General features: G+C 44.3%; 2 protein-coding genes across 4 annotated transcripts in view; one reads left to right on the forward strand and one right to left on the reverse strand.

The window, feature by feature from the left end:
• tbxas1 (thromboxane A synthase 1 (platelet)) overlaps nucleotides 1-24,159 on the reverse strand; it is a 52,986-nt gene that overhangs the window by 19,895 nt on the left and 8,932 nt on the right. For all 3 annotated transcript variants that reach the window (XM_076992344.1, XM_076992345.1, XM_076992346.1), the window contains exons 3-6: nucleotides 14,404-14,497; nucleotides 9,792-9,844; nucleotides 6,556-6,652; nucleotides 2,448-2,564 (exon numbers count right to left, since the gene is read on the reverse strand). In XM_076992344.1, coding sequence (XP_076848459.1) covers nucleotides 2,448-2,564; nucleotides 6,556-6,652; nucleotides 9,792-9,844; nucleotides 14,404-14,497 — 361 coding nt within the window. The remainder of the gene's footprint in view (nucleotides 1-2,447; nucleotides 2,565-6,555; nucleotides 6,653-9,791; nucleotides 9,845-14,403; nucleotides 14,498-24,159) is intronic.
• LOC143508958 (uncharacterized) lies at nucleotides 18,001-24,055 on the forward strand. The gene is made up of 3 exons (XM_076997538.1): nucleotides 18,001-18,113; nucleotides 18,205-19,063; nucleotides 19,188-24,055. Exons 1-3 carry the CDS (start codon nucleotides 18,001-18,003, stop codon nucleotides 19,599-19,601), a joined length of 1,386 nt encoding a protein of 461 aa, XP_076853653.1. The 3' UTR covers nucleotides 19,602-24,055.

Below are 24,159 nucleotides of genomic sequence, written 5' to 3' on the forward strand. Positions count from 1 at the left end.
TTCTTTCCTTCATTTGTTGCCAAAACCTGCCTTGGGTAACAGGACTTGGTATGTAAAATGCTATTAAAAAATCAGGACAAAGCAGTACGATTCTGTGCAGTAATGAAGTTAATAAACATTCCAGTTCTGAAGCTTTGTTTGGTTCTGGCTGTAAATATTTTGATGAGGTCATACTATATTATAACAGTGGCACTGTGCTGCCAGTATTTCACTCCACCATGCTGTAACTGAGCCAGCAGTGTGAAGTGTGTGTGTGTGTGTGTGTGTGTGTGTGTGTGTGTGTGTGTGTGTGTGTGTGTATGTGCGCGCAAACTTACACGTAGATCTGTTTTTATTAAAGAGAGTACTTTCTTAATACACACAAAATGGTAAACATGTTGGTCAACAATAGCAGAGGAGGGTGATGTAGAAAAGATCTCAGGAATTGGACCGTCTTAATGGACATGTACATAATATGACTCATTAACCATGGTAGAAGAATGACATCAGATTATTACACACACACACACACACACACACACACACACACACACACACACACACACACACACACACACACACACACACTCACAGGCAAAGCACACACACACATGCACACACACACACACACACACACACACACACACAGGCACATACACACATGCACACACACACACACACACACACACACACACACACAGGCAAAGCACACACACACATGCACACACACACACACACACACACACACACACACACACACACACACACACACTCACAGGCAAAGCACACACACACATGCACACACACACACACACACACAGGCACATACACACATGCACACACACACACACACACACACACACAGGCAAAGCACACACACACATGCACACACACACACACACACACACACACACACACACACACACACACACACACAGGCACATACACACATGCACACACACACACACACACACACACACACACACACACACACACACACACACACACACACACACACACACACACACACACAGCTTGTTCTTTCTGTCCCCAGGAAGTAAGATAATCTGTGTGGCTTGGCTGGGGAGATCAGAGGGTCTTTACTGGACTAAAGCACACTGTGTTCATTTAGTTCTCTGGCTCCTCATGCAAGAGAGCATGAAGTGGAGCTGAGAGTTAATGCTCTGCTGCAAAGACATGATGAGAAAATTATGGACTGAGGCCACCAATCCTTATGGAGTTCCACTTGGTCACATGCTTCTAATAGCCCCGCCCTTGGAATCATGTACATCCTCAAACACACCTCAAACACATCCAGTGAAATCACAGACTCCAGGTACAGTTCCACAAACACACTACCAGTGAAATCACAGACTCCAGCTGCTTTGGGCAACAGCTTGTAAGATCTTTCATTTATTTTTAGCATCAGTTGACTCCTCTGAGCAAAGTTCACTCCTCTGCTCCCGCGCAGAAAAGCTGTCTTTGTCTCACTTCTCCCTCTCATTTTATTAATAAATTTTTTAGATGTCTGTTTATTCCATTCTTATTTTTAGCTGTGCTAAGTGCATACAGCAGCCCGAGAGGCTTTTGCAGAAGCTGTTGCTCTGTTTGCTAAATCTTGACCACAGAACAATAACAAGAGAAAGCTGCCACAGATATTTCCTTTTCCTGATCTGCCCTTTTGCTTATGACTGAGCCACTGTATGGGTGTTCAGTAAGCACACACTGGCACACACACTCTTCCAGCAGGAGCTCAACATGACAGAGCGATAGACGTGGATGGAAAAGGGAGCTAGTGGGAAAGGGAACCACGGAGCACATGAAAGCACATGAAGACACTCAATGGTGTTTTTTACTGCCACCGTACACCAGATATCGGTTTGCCGCTCTGTGCTGTGAGAGTCTTTTTGTGTGCATGCGTTACCCACTTGGCCCAGAATTTCACACCCGTGGCCTATTTGCAACAGCATGTCCAGCTCAAGGGCACTGCAGAAGATGGATGCACATTCTTTCTACTGATGCAGTTCACCCTCCGAACGTTCCAGGTGTGTTAAAGCGCACGCGTGTGTGTGTGTGTGTGTGTGTGTGTGTGGCAAATGTGTGTAGAGAAGATATCAAGAGCTGTTGTGTATGAGGAAGGAGGCCACAGTGGAGACTTTTGTGTAGCTGCTAATACGAGTTCTTCTAATGCGATATATCCGTCATAACGAACGCTTTGTCGCTTGCGAAATCTTGCTGCGGTGCTTTGTAGATCAAAGGACTGAAGGCTGCAGTACTTCTAACAGAAGGGACGAAGATCTGAGCTTTTATTACAAACCAGTAATCTGATTCAACTAATGACATTCTTACCTGCAGATCCTGACTCTTTAAAGAAGGACCCGGAACCTTTCCTGATCAGATTTCACACATGACAGATTTTTAATAATGAAAAAAAAAAAGAAGACAAGGATCAAAAAGGGTGAACGTGCCTCTTTCATCCTGGCGGCGCTGAAGGACGGGGTGAGGATACTCCGCACCCTCCTCCAGCGGTCGTCCCGCAGAAGGAGCACGCTCTCGCTGACTGGCTTTGTGGCGGTCCGAAGGTTCTGGGCAGAGAAAGCAGAGACAAGACTTCAGCTGGGAGAGCTGTTCTGAGATCAGACTGCACACACTACCGCAGACGCACCTAAATCAGCAACGGCCTGATCAGTGCGCACGTCAGCGTCATCCCCATCACATAACTGCTGTTCAGAAATAGTTGGTCAGTGACCAGTCAATTATGTTGTATTACACTGCAGTTATTTTTGACACTGACTATACCAGGCAAAATAATTGTATGAGGCTCCAGCTTTGAGTGTGGTTGGATGTTGTAAACATAAATGTTTGTAAAAAATATTGTAAAAATAAATAATAATAAAGAAATAATCTAGAGAATAACTAGAGTAATCATACAACAAGAAACCCATTCAAATTTCACAGACGTCTAAACCAAGGCAGTGCACTCTAAAAGATAACTGTGTTTCTCCAGAATTATTACTGATAACCGAAATAACCCAATGATTTTATTCTTTACTAATTAACCATCTTTTAAATCTCCCAGGGGTAATTATCAAGGGGTCCTTATTAAAATGTAAGACATTTGTTTTTCAAGATGGAAATAATTTAAATTAAATCTAGCATTCAACAGTCTGTTAGTGGTGTACTTCATCTGAGAGTCCACCACCTATAACACACTCTGAATGCTATTAATACAATTCATGAGTTGTGCAGCTAAAGTCTGACATGTGAAAACAAATATTTCCTTACTTTAGCAGTGCTGCCTTACCTATAGGATAAAACCACTCCCCATAAAAGCACTCCTCATGAAACACAATATGGACCCTTTTTTATGAATAACTATTGACTGATATCCAATCATGTAATATAATGAGATAATCACAGTACAAAAACAGCTTTGGTGAAAGCAGTCAATGACCTCAGACTATTAAATGGAAGAAAACAAAGGTATCAATCCTTGTCCTCTTGAACCTTACTGCTGGTAGACAGACCTGGCAACCTGGAGGGTTGTGTGCTGTGTTGTGTGATTATTTCACAGGAGCAGCTGGGGGGCAGCTCAAGGGTCAGTGCTTGGGCCACTGATGTCTGGTAGCAATTATGACAGTTCTCATCATCCAGCATCTTACTTGAACAATAGTAAACTTGATCCACACTGGTTTGTTTAAAACATGACCAAAGCACAGAAAATGGAGGGATCGTGCTGGTCCTTACATATGACATACATATGATACATATGACATACATATGACATGCATATGACAGATATTACATACATATGACATACATATGACATACATATGACATACATATGACAGATATTACATACATATGACATGCTACAGCATTCTGTCTAGACATGTTTCAGCAATTAATAATATTCAGTTTGATGATTTATTGATGAAAATTGTTTAGTAGGTTCTAACTAACTGCTCCAAATGTGAGCCAACCTGTAGATATTGGTTTTAATCTAGAGCAAGCAGCAAATAACTCAATACACAACATGTTCCAGAGCTACACAGTAAATTAGTTCAGAGTACTACGGATGAGATCAAAAACAAAAATATATTAAATTGTTTAAATGAGTACTTTTTAGACTCAAAACACAGTAATATTTCTAAGACATAATATGTCATTCTGGGGAAAGAGTAATGATTTGTGGAATGTGTAAACGTGTGTGCAATCAAATGCAGGTGTTTAGTAAAATGTGTAAATGTATTCCTGTGGAGTGTGTGTGTTTTGTTGTATGTACGTGTACATACATTGTGTTGACTGTGACGGTATCTGAAGGGAGTCCCCCAAGGTTCAGTCCCACCAGTGGAGTCCCCCAAGGTTCAGTTCCTGGGTTACTTTTTTCAGTTTGTATATGCTATCTCTTGGTTAAATCCAAAAAAGACTGCACTATCTTCATAGAAGATGGAAAATCTTATCACAGTTAGGCAGGCGATATTCAGATTTATTTGGCTGTCACTATGGCTCACAATGCCAATGCCTTGAACATATTACAAGCTAAATCTGCACAGACATATTGCAGTTGAATAAAGAAGAAAGACATTTTTATTTAGTAATAAATATGAGACACAGACTTCCTGAATATTTTGAGCCTGAACTGGATCACAACTCAGATGTGGTAATGGGCTCCGATATCAGTTTTAGCAATCATGTCAAAGCAATTACTAAATCAGCATTCTATTATCTTAAACATATTAACAAAACTAGAGATTTCTTGCAGAAACAAGACCAGAGAAACCCATCCATGCTCTTATTTAAAACAGGATTATTTTATTGGCCTCTTTACCAGTCTTCCAAAATGACAGAGCAAATTAGCACATTCAAAATGCAGCTGCTAGCATTCTTACTAGAGCCAAGAGAACAGAACAGATCACTCACTATTCTTAAATTTTTACACTGACTACCACTATGTTATGGAATTTATTTGAATGTATGGATCAGAGCCAATGTATGTATCCGCCAGACTCGAACAGTATGATCCAAGCAGGCTTACACTAGAAGCTCGTTGGTTTGGGGTTAGCTCTTAGTCAGCAGCTCTTAGATGGAATGAACGGTTCCAGAACCTCAATCGTGTCTCAGCATCATGCAAGTGGAGACTGTCTCGTTTAGGCCCAAGATGCAAAGCTCTCAGAGTTTTGCACTATTCACCAGCTTTCATTTTATGTACTTTATATCTTTTATTAAATCTTACTCGTTTTAATTAAACTTTTAATTATTTAAATTACTTAATCTATTTCAATGTTAATAATTCATCTTTTCTTTTAATGTATGTTTTCTTTTTAATTAATTTTGAATATTTCATTTAATTTGTTTTCTATTTAAATGAACTGTGTTTAAAGAATTTGTTTTATGTAACTTTCTGAGGGAATAGATCTCTGCAATGGGCTTTATTATTTAAATTAGTCAATGACTACATGAAGCCCTTTGAATTGCCAGACTGTATGCAAAGGTATTCCACAAATAAACTTGCCTCCCTTTTCCTAATTATTCCCAGGGTGCCAGTGTCTCTCTGGAAGACATGAAGATGAAGTGACCCAAAGCTGAATGGGCCAGGTACACCCAGTAAACTGGAGCAGCTGAGCTGGACCACCTGTTTAATCAGGACCTCTAGAATCTCTTACACAGGTGTAAGGTGTTCTACAATCTCTTTCACAGGTATAAGGTGTTCTAGAATCTCTTACACAGATGTAAGGTGTTCTAGAATCTCTTACACAGGTGTAAGGTGTTCTACAATCTCTTACACAGGTGTAAGGTGTTCTACAATCTCTTACACAGGTGTAAGGTGTTCAGGCCTGCAGCTGAAGAGTGAACATTATTTTTTGATACACTGATCACTAGGGTCTGCCTAGGTTTCCCTAAGTGATAATGGTGTGTGTGTGTGTGTGTGTGTGTGTGTGTGTGTGTGTGTGTGGATGTAATGTACAATATTTATTTGTGTGAACAGAAGCCAACACAGAATTTGTTTTTGGGCTGCCATGGTGATCCACTTTATGAGTTTTCTCCCGCTGTCTGTCACAGATGGTGTATGTATTGTGAGCTGTTCAGTAAAACCTACACACACACACACACATACACACACACACACACACACACACACACACACACACACACACACACACACACACACACACACACATACCAACAAGCATCACAGCATAGCACTCAATGGGTCACAAGCTGAGATATGGTATCTCAATATTGATTTTTGTTCTGCTGTCACCATTCCCCTTTTACATTACCCAGTGGTCTCTGCACAAAGACTCATGAGGGCTGAAGAACCACCCCTTCGATAAATAAGTCATGTGATCATTATTGGTGACCTCAGCAGCCTGCTGTGCTCCAACACACACACACACACACACACACACACCCACACACACACACACACACACACACACACAAACTAAGCCAGAGAGTTGCAGATGTTCTGATTTGAATGAATGTTTGCGCGCGTGTGTGTGTGTGTGTGTGTGTGTGTGTGTGTGTGTGTGTGTGTGTGTGTGTGTGTGTAAGAATGTACATTTCACTCACCATTCTGTTTGTGAAGTTATGGAACTCCTTTACCATAATCTGCCTAAGCATGTCTGGATCAGCTACCACCACCACAGGCCTTCTGCCCAGGTAATAACTATGGAAACAACCCAACACACTATTATTCACATTATTCGTTATTAACAGACAGGGTAAGAATGGGGTAAAAAAAAATTGGCAGAAGCATTACTTGCCTCTTCTCTCTCTCTCTCTCTCTCTCTCTCTCTCTCTCTCTCTCTCTCTCTCTCTCTCTCTCTCCGTCTCACACCCGCACACACACACACACACACACACACACACACACACACACACACACACACACACACACACACACACACACACACCACAGCCAAAACCCACATGCATCACAGTATTAGTCCTTCATACATATACTATATGTGTGTGCGTGTGTGTATGCGTGTTCCCACTTGCCCATGTGTGTTCTGGGACTTTCTCTCCATACAGGAGCAGATAATTGAACATCTTTATTAAGCAGTGATAATTGGATACAAAACCTTACAGGCAAAAACTGAAACAATTAATTAAGCCTCTATCCCAGACAACCTCCAGAAGCTTCCCTTTATAGGCCGAAGTCGTTTACATCCCTACTGAATAGGCCTCCACCGCACGGGTCCTCACACCCCCGGGCCTTGCTGGCCCAGAGGGACAGAAATGCTGAAGCTGCTAGCAGTTTGTCTGAGTGCACCTGCACTCACGTTCTGCTCGTGGTCCCACAGTGAATGCTTCACACATCCTGAGTCCCCGAGCACCCAGATGCCCAGTGGCCAAGATAGCAACCAACGAGCCAGGCAAACAAACGAAGATGCAGAGGACAGCACCTTAAATTTGAACCCCCCTCCCCCCATAAGATAAAATAAAATAAAAAGCAACAAGTGCTAAACTTTGAGACTTTATATGAAGGTCTTATTTGACCTTCTAATCATGTGCTGACAGGTGTGTAAGTAACAGGTCAGTATACTTTCAGGGGTATGAATATGAGTAATGTATGGGTATGGTATAGGTATGGTATGGTATGGGTAAGGGTATGGTACGGTATGGTACAGGTATGGTATGGGTATGGTATGGGTATGGCTATGGGTATGGGTACGGGTATGGGTACAGATACGGGTATGGTATGGGTACAGATACGGGTATGGTATGGGTACAGATACGGGTATGGGCATGGTATGGGTATGGTATGGTTACGGATATGGGTATGGGTACAGGTATAGTATGGGTATGGTATGGGTAAGGGTATTGTATGGGTACAGGCAGGCCCGTCTTGCTGGGGCCCGGGACAAGAAAGTTTCATGTGTGGGTATGGTATGGGTATGGTACGGGTATGGTATGGGTGTGCATGGGTACGAGTATGGTATGGGTATGTATAAGTACGGGTATGGTATACGTATGGTACGGGTACGGTATAGGTATGGTACTGGTTGGGTATGGTATGGGTATGGGTATGGTATGGGTATGTATGTGTATGGGTATGGTATGGGTACGGGTATGGTATGGTACAGATACGGGTTTGGGTACATGTATGGGTACAGGTATGGTATGGTACAGATACGGGTTTGGGTACATGTATGGTATGGGTATGGTACTGGTTGGGTATGGTATGGGTATGGGTATGGGTATGGTATGGGTATGTATGGGTATGGGTATGGTACGGGTATGGTATGGGTACGAGTATGATATAGGTATGGTACGGGTAAGGGTGTGGTATAGGTATGGTACGGGTAAGGGTATGGTATGGGTATGGCTACGGGTATGGGTATGTATGGGTACGGGTATGGTATAGGTATGGTACGGGTATGGTATGGGTACGGGTATGATATAGGTATAGTACGGGTAATGGTATGGTATGGGTATGGTATAGGTATGGTACGGGTAAGGGTATGGTAAGGGTATGGTATGGCTACGGGTATGGTATGGTATGGGTACGGGTATGGTATGGTATGGGTATGGTTACGGATACGGGTATGGGTACAAGTACTAGTATGGTATGGGTATGGTATGGGTACGGGTATGGTATGGGTACAGATATGGGTATGGGTACGGGTATGGTACAGGTTTGATATTGGTATGGTATGGGTGTGTATAGGTATAGTATGGGTATGGTACGGGTATGGTATAGGTATGGTATGGGTATGGTATAGGTATGGTACGGGTATGGTATGGGTACAGATATGGGTATGGTACAGGTATGGTATGGTTATGGTATGGGTACGGGTATGGTATGGGTATGTATGGGTACAGGTATGGGTATGGTATGGGTACGGGTATGGTATGGTATGATCTCAGGCTGTTGGATTATTCTGAGAGATCTACTAATGTCTTCTGCCATATACCGCCATAGTCCTGCCTTAGTGCTCCTTCTTCCGTTTTGGGCACAAAAATCCCTGCGGGCAGGAAAGCGAGTAGGCCGCACTTCCTGATTATAAAACATCCACTAAAGTCCATAAATGTGCTAAACAGCTCGAAAAGAACACATGGTACTGCCAGACATTCACTGTAAATCTGAAGTGGCAAGTCAAGTCAATAACTCAACTGAAAATGGATTCAGCTTTTATAAATACAGTGAAAGGAGCTGTAAAATTCTTTAAGGTCTTTGGTGTTTAAATGGGAAAGGGGAATAGGTAGGGGTGAAAGAGATGGGTCTGAATTTGATGCTGTTTGCGCAAAATGCTTTGCCATATTTTGGACCAATAGCCTGAAGCTCCATATAAAAGTTTGGTTCCATGGCTTTAAAATTGCAAGAAAGGCAGCAGTTTGAAAATGAAAATGGGCCAGATGCCCCAGGCAAAGTGTGTTGGTTTTAGCTCAAAAGCTCTAGTAGGTGATAAGGTTTGAAAAATCACCATAATAATTATAAGTGGGTTTAAAAAGACATGAAAGACTAAATAACATTTAGAGTCTTGATATGAACATTCTCTGAACTACTTCAGCAGTAGTTCAGCAAAACAAAAATCTCCACATTCTCCACATTCGCAGAAGCCCACAGCTCAAAATCACAGTAGACAAAACTATTCCTTTCAAATGTTTTCACTACTTAACATTCCTCTTGCAGTTACGGCCACATTCTTACAAATCCACAAGACGAATAATGAAAATAAAGCCTCGGCCGTGATAGACGAGCATAAAAAGCTTTATGTGCAGCAAATTATCACCAAAAACATCTGCCACATATTTCATAAGTGCCACACCAATGGTACAGTGTTAGTGTGTTGGCTCACCCACACACTTTGCCATACTGGTTAATCAGGTCCTTGTGAGCGTTGAAAAAACCCTGTAAATGAGAATAAAAGTGCACATAAGACAGCAGAGCCTAGTCAAGATCAAATATGTGAGTAAATATGTTTTTGAAAGTGTGGTGTGTTTATAACAGTAAGCGTCGTCCGGCGTCGTTTGAATATGAAACTTCGTTGAGAGGGTTGATCAGGTTTTTTTCCTGCTTGGTGTGTCTACTGTATGGAGTAGCACGTCTTTACCATAACACCTGGCCAAACACACTGCCCTGCTGTTCCCTGCCTAGTCTAAGACAAGTACAATGTAGCAGATTCCTCTGTATCGGTCCTGTTTGGATTTGCACAACAGTGCACAATGGGTAGTGATGAAGGTCACCATGGAGTCACATTGCCTAGGTTACAGCCACATCACTTCCATGTTATAGAGAGAGCAAATAAGAAATAAGGGTATAGGGAAATAGGACATGTTTGAAATATGTCAGAAAGACAGAGATGACAGAGCAGTAGAGAGGGAGAGAGAAGGGAAAGATGGATGTGTTGGGAGATAGAGGAGGAAGGGAGGGATGGGGGGGGGGTGAGAGGGAATAAAAATACAGGCTTGATTGTCATTAATTCCTTTTGTTCTCAGTGGGTGGGTACCGGACGCAAGATTAGTATATTCACAAACATGCATATGCAGTGTCATTAATTACTCTTGTGTTTCCATGCTGTTTAATCTTCTTCCAGTCATCTTTCACCACATGGCATTGCTCACCTCTCCTCTCTTCACCAAGGTCAATGTATGCCTTTTTAATATTTCAGATTTAATCACCTCAGACGTCGTCCACAAAACCACAGTAAGCAGCTTGGAGCCCAGCACCAAGCAGCTAACCCTAGCTTCACTAAATACAAATTATATGAAAATAAGTCCATTAATAAATCAATTAATTCATGAAAACAATCAGGTTATAGTGCTAATGTTACAAACTCTTGAGGGTATAGCATTAAACCTAAGGACAGACACAGCAAATGAGTATTTAAACATTGCAATTCCATATTGAGAGCTATTGGCTGCCACTGCAAAGCAGGTCTAAAAGAGGAGTGTGACAGGTGTAAGACAGTTTGATGCAGATGACAAAGCAAATGGATAGAGAAAATCAGAGAATGGAGACCGTGTGTTTTGAGAGCTTTAGTCAGCCACTAGGGGTCAGTATAGAGCAGACACTGCAGCACAGCTCTTGAGCATCACTGAGAAGGTGCATTTGATGCATCTACGGTTAGGGCAATAATGACACATTTATGTATTTATTACTCTGAAATAATTAAAAGGCCTTCCTCATGGACTGGAAGGGAATAGAAAATGTTTGGCAGTCATGCTAGTCACTTGTCCACGAATTCATATGTTTTAAGAATGAGAGATCAGAAATAAACTGACATGCAACTCAAGAAAGCAAGTAAAATAAACAGAAACAATTATTTGCAGATGCACACACGCACGCACGCACACACACACACACACACACACACACACACACACACACACACACACACACAGGTTTGGTATGCATGGCCGCCTTTGACTTTCCCCATCTCAGAGCTAATGAAGGAGCAGGCTGTGTTGGCACCTCGCCCTCTGCCCTCCCCTCCTGCCCAGAGATGCTGGCAGTGCCACTACTGCAGCCTCCCTCGTGTGCATCGCACGATGATGTAGGTGTGTGTGTGTGTGTCCATTCCTCAGTAAGCATGAAGCAGTGGGGTGCGCCCTTTCGTTCTGATCTTTCCTGGTCTATTATTACTGCTCTGTCACTGGGACGAGAGGGTCTTCATGCATGTAGATTCCTTCCTGGGTGTTTATGCACAGCCTGTGCATCTATACATGGGTGCATATGTTGGTGTGTGTGCTTGAGCTAGACGTGGAATAGAAGCCAACAGAGAACCCTAATCGAATGGGTGAGTCCTTGCAGTCTGCCACAGGTCTCATTGAGGATTCATCGCAGATGTGTAAGATCAATAAAGCAGGCCTGAATCAGGCAGACAGGACACATTCTACAGTCTCTCCTGCTGGCCTTTCATTACCTCACTTCCAGTTATTTTTCTGTGCTGATTGTTTACTATTACTAATGGCCAATAATTGTAGTCAGAAAAATACAAACGCAAGTGTCAGAAGTAAACACTAGGACACATACTGGAGCTTCATCGACAGGGGAAGGAAAGATGGAGGAAGAGAGATTTGAGAGGAGACGCAAGGTGTGTGCGTGCCTGCCTGCCCTGCCTGCATACGTCAGCCTGGAAGGCCGTAGGGAGGATGTCTGGACCTGGATGGACCCAGTATCACCTCAACGAGGGCCGCATTTCATAATGGAGCGTGTGCTGTTAATGTGCTGTTGTGGTTTGGGAGTATGAGTAAGAAAGAGAGAGAGGCAGAAAGGGGAAGAGAGAGACAGACATGGTAATGAGATAACAAGAGATAATGACCACTCGCTGTCAAGCTCACGTCACTCCACCCTCCAGAACCCTGCTGTCCTCTCCTCGCACTTCTTCCTGCACTCTGTCTATGTTTATTTAGCTCGTGTATCTCTCAACTCTTTGCTAATTTTTGTTGATTTTGCCAAGACAGGCACCCCAAACCATCTTCATAACCCACCTGCCCCGACAATCTACACATTGTAACTTCGCCTGGTCTCTGACCTCATAAATCTAGTAATAAACCTAGTTTTCTGAACTGGAATAACAGCTTACTAAATGTTAACCAACTAATGATAGCCTTGTTTTCTGGACATTTTAGCTCTGCTCTCTTAACACTGAAGAGCTACCTCTCCCCTTCTCCTGTCTAGCAGATGCATTATGGGAAACATGCACCCCAAGCCCAGGGTGGGGCTGCGTTCTGTCTCAGTGCTGATAACACAAACACATGCATTTATTTCCACTGTCAGTCCCCTCCCTTCACACACATATGCAAGATCTGGCTCGGAGGACAGCCTCTAGAACTGGGTCAGATAATTCAGGGAGAGCAAGACTCTAGAGAATGTTTGCTCAGGTCTGTTGACGGGCTCACAAACGCATCCACGCACTTTTTTGTTCAAGCTGCACATGGACACAGATTATGCAAGACAAAAGTTCTGCGTATTTACTTATCTCTAAAAGCATCTTGTAAAAGGAAAAGAGACAAATATGAATTGAAAGTGACACAAGGGAAAAGGTCAGTCAAAGAGAAACAGAAACAAAGGCAGATAGAGAGACGGACAGACAGACAGATGCATCTCATAAGCAGAATCTGACGCCCCACGCATTTAGGCCAACCCCACAGCAGACTGGTGTCTGAGCAAAGCTGTGTGGCTGTATGGACGCTTCCTGGTTTCAGGTGTTTCCAGGTAAGGTTTGGATTTTTTTGAAACCAGAATAAACCAGAATCATCGCAGAATATGGCAGGTAATCCACACAGGCGCTCCCGACATACACAACACGTAAACGGACAGGCCAATAACGCCCCTCCTCTCTGAGCTACAGCGACGCAGATGAAAGTAGAATAGGGCAGAATAAATACGCAGGGTGCAGGCCCCCCCGACATAAACAGAGCACCATCAACGACACACATCCAGCTCACCGCGACCGGGTGACAGGAACATATCGATCTGGGGAGGGAATCGGCCTCCCTCGCTTCTCTAAGCTGCTTTAGCTCAAACACGCGCCCTCTCCCTGCAAACGGTTCAATCGCTAAACCGCAGGCTTACGCTTAAGGCAGGAGTGAGCAGCACGTCTATGGCCGAGGTGAAGGTCAGAAAAACATGCAGTTAAGTGCTACTGATACATTAGTTATACATTCACAAATCTTCCACACCATGCAAACCACTCAGCTAATAAACAGAGCAAATAAGTGACCCTGGAAACTCCAGACGACTTCGCCGAGCGCGCTCTAGTCGAATTTCATTTACTCCGGCACACATCGGCCCTTATAAACCTTGAGCTTGATAACAGCGTCCAGCCCTGAAGCCTTGGCTGTTCTGTCCACCCTAATACTCTAATACATCTCTGACGCGTCCTCGTTTGACACCCTGCCTCAGTGCGAGATACACGGCACCACTGCTGGTCCGTAAAGGCTGCACACACTGTGGCGTAACACATTTAGGACCCGAATAATCAAAGCTCCGTCTTTATTATGCACACAGCCCTGGTGAAATAAGGCAGTCCTGACAGAATAATGCCGAAGCATTCATTTATTAATATTAAACCTGTCCGGTGGTCTTCTGCCTTCTGCAGTCATACCAGAAGTAAAGCAATTATGCTGAGACTAATCTGTTTGCAAATCACATGGCATTAGAAGTCATTACTTTTGAGTCCTTTTTAATGAACAAATTTAATGATGTGCAGATTTATATGAAAACCAACTTTTTTCAAGCCTTTAAGGGTATGGCCAATTCACATACGAATGTTGCTTAAGCTTTAATAAAATAGACAACAAAAAAGAAACAGTAGTCATGGCTCCTGAACACAACAAGCATGTTTACACAAAAGCTGCTATACAAATACATAAAGATTATTATTGTGCAGTAAGAAAACTGTTGTACTTCAGGGTCGCCGGTAGCTTCTATGCAAAAAGATATGAAAACCATTTTCGTCTTACATTTTGAAACAGCATCATGTTTCCAAAGAAAGGGACTGGTTTTGGATGTTTGATCCCACATTGTTCCAGGACCGAGTAAGGGTAGACCGAATACCTGAGAGTGGAGAGAGAGAGAGAGAGAGAGAGAGAGAGAGAGAGAGAGAGAGAATACATAAGCATGTGTAATGACTCAAAAGACAAAGAGGGAAAGAGAGAAAAAGAAAAACACATAAAACATTTGAGAAATGGATTGGTGTAACAGTAGAGACGCTGTTTCAACTGCACCTGACCCTCCCTGCCAGTGGAAGGCGCCACTCGCCTGTGTGGTGCGTGCCGGAAGAGCGGGACTGCACTGTGTACCTGTGCCACTTTTGTTGACACACCACTGCTGGAGTGCGCTGTTTTAGAGCTGCACTCTGAAGTGGAGCTATAAGACGCGAGAGGCCAGCTAAAATGCCTCACTCTACAACCTGGAAACGGCACTTAATGAGGGCAGATTTTGAAACAGCCAAGTTAACAATAGTGCAAGAGTATCCAAAGTTCCCATGACAACCACAAGCTCCAAAGGTTACACTACAACAGGTAAGAATAGTCATTGCAATAGGTGGTCTAGGATGTGAAGAAATACAAGTTTCAGACAAGCACCAAAATCTACTGTACAAAAAAAAGGAAAAAAAAACTCACAATCTGCAAGTCTGCAGGAGTTCATTACCATATTAACTGTCAGATTTGAGAAAGAGGCTTTATCGGTGCTGCAGAAAAGTTGAAACATTTCGTGACACCTCCTTAATTACTCTGCAGCACAAGCCGGCGTGAGCGGCGATGACGTTGCTAACAAATGAAGATGAATCACTGCCTTGGGCTGCCCATGTTTGGATCGGGCCCCGTTCGTCACAATAGCACAGAAACATTCACCATCAGCTGCCTGACACTGCCAAATATAGCAGTGACAGACAGAAGCAGTCATTCAGGCAGGGAAGGCGTCCGTGAGCCCGGGCTCCTGACAGAGCAGTCTGGTCCTGCCACCATACGCACGTCCACTGTCGCGGAGGAGAGAACGCCTGCCGTCAGCAGACGGACTCCACCGTGCCTGGTTCATAACTTTATGCTTACATTTCGATCATGTGGCAGAGGCCCTTGCTCTGCTCCTTAAGAGAGGATGATGCCAGTGACTCTGCACTAGAGGTTTTGATGGCAGCGTGAGGCACAACAGGGTTTGATTACTGCTCTATGTAAGTGGGAGCCAGTCCCATTTTAGCACTGTAGAGGAACGTCATCGTTTTAAACACCACGGGGATGGCAGTGGAGAGAACACAGGAGACGGGACTTAGGGAGAAGTTCACACTGGCTAAGGGTTCCTTTACGTTTCTCCTTAGGGATAAATACAAATTTCTAGCCATCTAAAGACAGCATGGGGTCCAGCATTGCTATCTGAACTCTGACCAGTACAGAGCAGCAGGTGTTGTGTGTATGGGGAACAGGGCAAGCTTCCCTGTGAAAGGACAATGCTGTTTCAGTACAGGCTTCTGGCCACAGAACATGAAGCTGTAACCACTGTGTGTGAATTTTTATGAAGCTCAATCACGTGAGTATATACAATTTTTTTTTTTATGTTATTATTCCCTTGTGAGATGAATACCACACACACACACACACACACACACACACACACATATATATATATATATATATTTTTATATATATATATATATATATATATATATATATATATATATATATATATATATATATATAATATAAAATTTATTTATCCAGAACAATGCAGGGTAATATGACTTTATGAAAGTTTAACCTTCGTATTCTGTCATACAGTAGATCTAGCACAAATAATAAGGATTCCGGTTTGCAGCAGTAGCAGAGCCCTCTTGCCTCTGGGACATCTCTGGCCGAAACACACCTGGGGTCTGGTCCCCTCTGCATATTCATAACCTGCCTAAGCCTTTGTGTGCCATTTTGATTAACATGTAATTAGCATTTCCTTTTGGGCTGACCTCACTGCATTTCCTTTGGGGCTGACCTCACTGAGCGAGCCCGCTCTGTCCAGTCAGTGGGACAGAGAGAGAGCAGAACTGACTGACTGTAAGTCACCATGTTATTTTTATGGAGGAGGGACACAGGTCAGGTACTGTCCTCATTAGGCCTGAAGAAGATGTGTGTTGCAAAGAGGGAGGGACAGAGAAAGAGAGAGGGAGAGAGAAAGAGAGAGGGATAGAGAGAGAAAGGGAGGCACAGAGAGTAGGAATGAGATGAGAGGGTGAGGGGGGTGAGAGGAATGAGAGGGAGAAGCTCTCGGAGGTGAGGTAGAACAGGTTGGTAAAGATCAGCAGAATGTCCAGCAGTTTCAGACTCCCGTGCTCAGAATAAATCTCAGAAGACAGCAAGCAAGACGAAAAAAAGAGATTTTTTACATAGCAGATATTCAGACAAGCAAAAGAGTAGGTAAGAGAATATGAAAGAGAGAGAAAGAGAGAGAGAGAGATGGTGACGCAGAGACAGAGATGGTGTCACAGTAGATATCAGGCCAGAGGCCAGAGCAGAGCCAGGACACTCTGTACTAGTGACAGAGTGCAGAACAGTAAGAGTGGGTCTCTGAAGCCTCTCTAACACTGGCATTACCCAGGCACACTGTGATCTCTCAGTGGGATTAGGAAGGAGGCATGGATTTGCATTCCCGAGGGGTTTTTACTGTGGGTAAATGGTCAACCTTTTGGACAACCAATCTGGAAACAGCTGTGCTGCTGACAGATATTGTGTATGGAAAATTCTGATAAGGGAGAAAAAAGGTCAGACATTAGTGGCAGGCTGCTTAATCATTAACACTGTTATATACTGGTGCTTCAAGAGCCGTAAGTAGCAATGTCTGCTAGTGCTTGAAAGGGTTTCAGTGTTAAATAACATCTACTCCCTACAGAGCATGTTTTACCAGCATCAGTGAGATCAGTGTCACGTGGTTACCTGCTTTCTGTCTAAGGCAGCACGTTTTTGAAACGTTTCACTTTCTAAGGAGAACAGCTTCAACACTATTCTGCTCATGAGTTTGTGCTCATAAATAATACGTTAAGAGGCTGGCAGGAAAAATAAAGTCTTTCATGTTGTACTGAAAGCAACAGGACAATCTTAATTATCAGCAGACGCCACTGCTGGGACTTCTCTGGGTTGGACTCTAACTGCTCTTCATCATCTGAGATCAGATGTGTGTCCTTCCTGTTGTAAAGGACCTCATAAAATGGATGTGAGTGACAGCACACCAATTTATAAAGCAGGGGTACTCAACTAAATTTGTCCGCGGTCCAATTTTGGCAGATACCTGTGACCTGAGGTCCGGTGCGGCGTTCGGGGGTGGCGAACGCAAGTTGTTGACCGGGGGGGGTGGGGGGGGGGGGGGTGGATGGGGGGGTGGCGAACGTAACACTCGTGACGGAGTGTTTTTTCAATAGCCCTGAAATAAATGCTCCGGTTTTTTTTTTTTTTGGTCCGTATCCAGTTAAAATAGACATTTACTTTGGTGTCATTAAACACAAACCTGCACATAAAACCATATGATTGGGAGGCATGTGTACCAGGGCCATGCCAGTTTTCCATTCTTCTGTTTTACTGATGGGTCTGTGGGGACGAAAGTTCCAGCGGAAGTACCATGAGGCCAGAGCGGGCATGCCTGAGTTTGCCCCCAGGGGTTGGGGGAGAGACCCCAGCGAGGAGCCCCTCACCAGGTTGGTGTGGGACGTCAGCCTAGATCAGTCTGGCTGGTGTCACGCAGCTTTAGTGAGCTAAAAAAAATCAGGTGCTTATCTGAGGGAGCAGAGAGCAATCCAATGGGAGGCCAAGAGCTCTGGAGTCAAAAGACCACCAGCACAGAGTACGAGGGAGGAACAGCCAGACCACCAGCACAGAGTACGAGGGAGGAACAGCCAGACCACCAGCACAGAGTACGAGGGAGGAACAGCCAGACCACCAGCACAGAGTACGAGGGAGGAACAGCCAGACCACCAGCACAGAGTACGAGGGAGGAACAGTCAGACCACCAGCACAGAGTACGAGGGAGGAACAGCCAGACCACCAGCACAGAGTACGAGGGAGGAACAGCCAGACCACCAGCACAGAGTACGAGGGAGGAACAGTCAGACCACCAGCACAGAGTACGAGGGAGGAACAGTCAGACCACCAGCACAGAGTACGAGGGAGGAACAGCCAGACCACCAGCACAGAGTACGAGGGAGGAACAGCCAGACCACCAGCACAGAGTACGAGGGAGGAACAGTCAGACCACCAGCACAGAGTACGAGGGAGGAACAGCCAGACCACCAGCACAGAGTACGAGGGAGGAACAGCCAGACCACCAGCACAGAGTACGAGGGAGGAACAGTCAGACCACCAGCACAGAGTACGAGGGAGGAACAGTCAGACCACCAGCACAGAGTACGAGGGAGGAACAGCCAGACCACCAGCACAGAGTACGAGGGAGGAACAGTCAGACCACCAGCACAGAGTACGAGGGAGGAACAGTCAGACCACCAGCACAGAGTACGAGGGAGGAACAGCCAGACCACCAGCACAGAGTACGAGGGAGGAACAGCCAGACCACCAGCACAGAGTACGAGGGAGGAACAGCCAGACCACCAGAGCACAAACACATATGCTGTTATATATGTGCTGTTATATGGTATTACATGGCAACTTGCATGATATCCCAGCTTTCATCAATCATTTCAATTTGCAAACTGTCAGATTTATATAATTAATAACCAGCAAAATAATCACATCATTTTAAAACCTCTCCCCTCCAGATGCTTCCAATCTCTCATGATCATAGTCAACACCTTCTACATAAGGCCTCTCAATGCCATCAGGATCAAGCCATAAGAAGTACATTTAATCTTGCTGAACGAGAGACCTGCTTAACATACCACTCAAATCTGGCCCGTAATCTGTGGTGGAAACCCAGAGGAGGTGTCAGTAAGCCGTGTTTCTCGGGGGGCCATGACCCAAATGCATGCTTGCAGCTCCGCACTGCTGACTTCATGCAAGGGACCGTCATACACACAGCATACCTGATCAAATCATCCATTAACGGACCCATCACCAATTACAGACCCATTACTCTGCGCCTACAGACCAAATACTCACAGACCCATAACTCTGCTTCTCCACACCAATCACCTTTTACAGACCCTTCATCCTGCTCCTCCAATCAACACTAAGGGATCCATCATGACCCATTACCCATAATCCATCATTGACCCATTACCTCTTACAGACACAACACCCTGAGCTTACACACCCATCACCAGGAGCTTACAGAGCCGTCACTTATAAATTCATCACCCTGCGCTCATGCATCCATAAACCTGTTTACACACCCAACAATCAGTGTTTACACACCTATCTCCTTCTATGTACAGAAATCGAATACTTCATGGTGTGGCATAAATACACAGTTGGTGTTTCATTTAACACTATAGACCAGTTTTTCAGTAAAGTCTATGGCTATGTAGTGGATTTGTGGTTGTGGTTACCAGTAGGGTGTGAAATGGAGCATGTTCTGCATCAGGCTTGGTTCATGAAGGAGCTTTAAATGATCTTGGTTTTATATGAAATGCAATGCAAGCATGCATAACAAAGTGTGCAGTGGAGATGTGTTAATCAGAAAATCTTCAACAGACAATCAGCTCGGATTGTTCGCATACCACACTACAGCAGCTGTGGAAGTGAGCAAAGTGTTTATGTTACTGTTCCCACTTTAGACAAGAACTCTGCTCCACTTTGCCAGAACAGTCATTTAAAATCGACAAATTATCACACTGGATGCAGCGGTCTCAGTTAAACCGTAATTACATAAGGATACATGTGCTTTCACCATGTGGATACATACATCAAAAAGTATATGGGAGAGGATGAAGTTGTTAATACTGAACGACCTCAGTGTGGAAAGAAAGCGCAAGTGTGCAGTGTGTGCAGAGTGCATGTTGCCTGCTACGGCCACACTCTGTCTGGTCATTTAAGGAAGCTCTTTTCACCGAGAGCTTCCTCTCAGAAGTGGGGCTGCGGATGACACAAGGGGAGGGAAGAACCCACGAGGAGCGTAACGTCGTCAGTCAGCATCTCTCTCCCAGCGTGCAGATTCAGCCGGCTGGAAGACAACAACAACCAAATATAGAGGTGCGAGAGCCATGTGTAGGGCCCTGCTGTGACATCCCCCCCGCTCTGTTAGCCAGACGAGTCCCTCTGGTTCCATAACACTTCTCCAAATCCCACGGCCGGTCTCCCCGGTCTCGGCACGGTGAAAACGCTCTGCTATTTCCAGCCCGCAGCAGAGACCACACAGAGCAGTCTGCCTCGCTCTTCCAACATGCAACAGAAAGCTGGGAGAGAGAGAGAGAGCAAGAAAGATACAGCAAAAGAGAAAGAGTTCAAATGCGTGGGAGCAAGAGAGAGAAGGAAAGTGTCGATGCCAGACATACAGGTGACGAGACAGGTAGTGGCTCCTTAACACGGGGGCAGGGTGCATATGATAATTGTTTTGTAGTTATGGGCCCAGCGCCAGACCTATTTGGTCATGGTGAAGAAAAAAAAAAAGATTTCTCTGATGTAAACAAAATGTCCCACTTGATCAGAATGGAGGTGGAATTTCTGAAGGCTGCCCTCTCACAGGGAAACAAGCGAAAGTGTGCAGTCATATTCCGACACTCAGGTTACTAGTGAGCGCACTCTGCACTGAGGAGGGAAACCCTATTAACATATGCACAGCATTCACTCACTGCATTATCTGCAGTGCAATATGTGATTTAACAGCATTGAGCTCACATGTAAACCAAGTGGGGGCCATGGGGGGCCGCGGGGGCTGAAGGCTACAGCGCAAGGTCGTTCTGCTTCCTATTAGCAGGGCTGCCTGCAGAACAGCCCAGAGCTCATTTGCAGCGCTGGGTGGATCTTGGTGAAATTAGAGTCGATTACCACATTTAGATTTATTAGGAGCCCAGTGCCATGGAAATGGCTGAGCGTAGCAGGTTCTATGGGAGGTGTGAGCGCCTGATATGATTAACATCCGTGATGAATGGCCTGTCCAAGAGCCCTCAATTAAACAATAACTATTTCAATGACAATGAAAGTCAATCTGGCCCATGCAACTGGCCACGCAGCCAAGTCAGCTGTCGCCAGCCTGATACAATCACAATCAAGCCTGCAGTCCCAGTGGGTGTGGAACCGTAGAGCAAAAGGAAGTCACTTAAAGTCACCATGAGCCGCACAGAAAGAGGCAACACCACTACCACCGCGATTTCACTGCAAATACTGCGCATACGCCAGCAGCATGCTCGTGAAAGATTTTACACAATTCGGACATCAATAACCGGACCCACGGACACACGTCCTTGCAAGGTCAGAGATCAGAGTCAGAGGAGAACCTGCAGGAATGTAACTTAACCTGAGGCTGTTCAAGAAAGCAAGAAAGGTTAGTTCTGATGTCATGAAGGACACAGCTCATCTGCCCAGCCATGCCAGGAACGGAATTAATCTCAGAAGCGGTGATGTTTAATCCCATGTGGGACGTAGCAGCCAAAGCTAGTATTTCTGGAAGATTATTCTATTCTATAATTTATGATGATGGAGTTTTATTGTTCCCTGTTCAATTATTCAGGAAAGGCTAAACCTATTTAACTGAAAACATTTTTGTTTGAGGTTCAGGTCAACACTGTATGAGGACAAATGAGAGAGCAGAGGAGAGAGAGAGATAGAGAGAGAGAGAGATAGAGAGGAAGGAGAGAGAAAAAGAGAGGAAGGGAAAGGGGGAGAGGTAGACAGAGAGAAAGAGACAGTCCCCTGCATGACCACATCTGCCCTGATATCATATCTTAGTGTGTGACCTTTTGATGTGACGCCAGTTCTTTAAACAGCTCTAGCAGGGAGACTGATGGACTCACCCTCACCACTGTTCCTCAGATTTTATGACCAGATCTGTGTGAATATGTCACATCCTCTCTGTCCTGGTGCGCAGGGGAAAGAGACAGCCAGTGGGATAGCGCCCTGCTGTGTAGCCACACCGTGAGAGTTTAGCACGTATCCAACGTACGCAAAGGAAAGAGAACTTCTTGTATTTTGTCAAAGGAAAAAGGTTCACCTCCAAAAACAGCTGTATTTTGACCTTAATAATGATCATCACCACCCCAGAATGGAAACCAGTAACCAACATGGCCAATGGGACAGCTGAGGTTGTGTAGAGGGCAATTAGAGCTCCACATGGCCGTACGGTAACCTGTGTCCTCATCACAGCCAAGATGAGCTGGATGAAATGAATCCTCTTCATATCACAACTTCACTTCACTGGATTACTAAATTCTTCTTCATCAAATAACTTATATGTTCTGTTCTCTAGCTGTGCATAACGTCCGAGTCCTGGTATGGTGATCATAATTAAAATGGAAATATTGTGCATAACATAACTTTTTTGGTGAGAAAGTTTTCATCAAAACACAAGAAAATTTATATTAGAATACATTTTGTAGATTTCAGACAGACAGACAGACAGACAGAGATAGGATAGCTCACCCATACACTAAACACATGTCTATGTTAAATAACCAGTAGATGGCAGTCTATAGTCTAATCTCCAAATGAAGGAGTCAGTGCTGCAGCAGACACTCACCATGGTTGAACAAAGGCTAAATTCAGGTGTGTTTAAGTAGCCAGTGTAACAGCCCTGTGCCTGCTCTCTGTACTGAGCCGCAGAAAAGGAACGTGCTTCAGTGCAGGATGACAATCAAGTCATCGGATGACAGTAGCTCGGGCTTTCATCCGATCAGCGCCTTTCCTCCGTGCGTAAGGAACCCTCTGTAGTTACCCAACCAGTGAAGGCGTTTTGGCACTTGTGTCAGTCAGAATCGTTTCTTTCAGGACGGTCCGTATTTTACAAGCATGCACCCTGAAACACGGTTGACGAGACCCGTTTCAAGGACACCAGGCTCCTGCTTTGCAGCGCAGTGAAGTTTCAAACCCAGAAACAAATCCCTTAATGTGGCTTAGTTCAGCCTTGGAGACATGCCAGCCCATCCACCCCCCCTCTCAAATCTTCAACCTTGGTGTCATGGTTGTCCTCATGCAAGAGGATTTCATCCTCTGATATAAATCTTAATTTGCAAGATGACAGCAGGAGGGTCCCTGCCATGACCAACCCCTTACACTTCAGTGTGATGTGCTTCTTTTCAGCAGACAGGAATTCACATGTTCTGAGTGACCACGTGTTTGCATGGCTGCTACGAACATCTGTCCCTGATGAGAAAGAGCCGACCTGTGCTTATACATAACAAAACAAAAATAAACCTGCTCCCTGAAACCAAGACTTGTCTCAAAGGTATCAACACAACTCATCATTTTATTTCTCCCCAGGTTCGGTAAAGTTCTATTATTACATCTATCATTCTATCCAGCTATGTTTAGGTATTCTTTTAAATTACTATTTATTTATGTTACCTTTTAAACATGTTATTAATGTATTTTTAGGTGTTTACCATACTGTAATTTAACCTCTGCATGGTCTTGTGTAATGAAAACTGAAAGTGGTGGAATAGAGACTCAAAAGCAGAACATAACCACCGCAAATCAACTCAGCTATGAAATAAACACACACAAAGAGAAGAAGCAGACACCATTAAAATGTGACTTATAATCTAATGCTCAATAAATATGACTGGTTTCATACTGTGATTGCATTATTCAATGTCAGAAATGGTGCATTTCTTAGGCATAGTTGCATTAACATGTGTA

This window comes from Brachyhypopomus gauderio, chromosome 2 (assembly GCF_052324685.1).
Source record: "Brachyhypopomus gauderio isolate BG-103 chromosome 2, BGAUD_0.2, whole genome shotgun sequence".
Classification (NCBI taxonomy): Eukaryota; Metazoa; Chordata; class Actinopteri; order Gymnotiformes; family Hypopomidae; genus Brachyhypopomus; species Brachyhypopomus gauderio.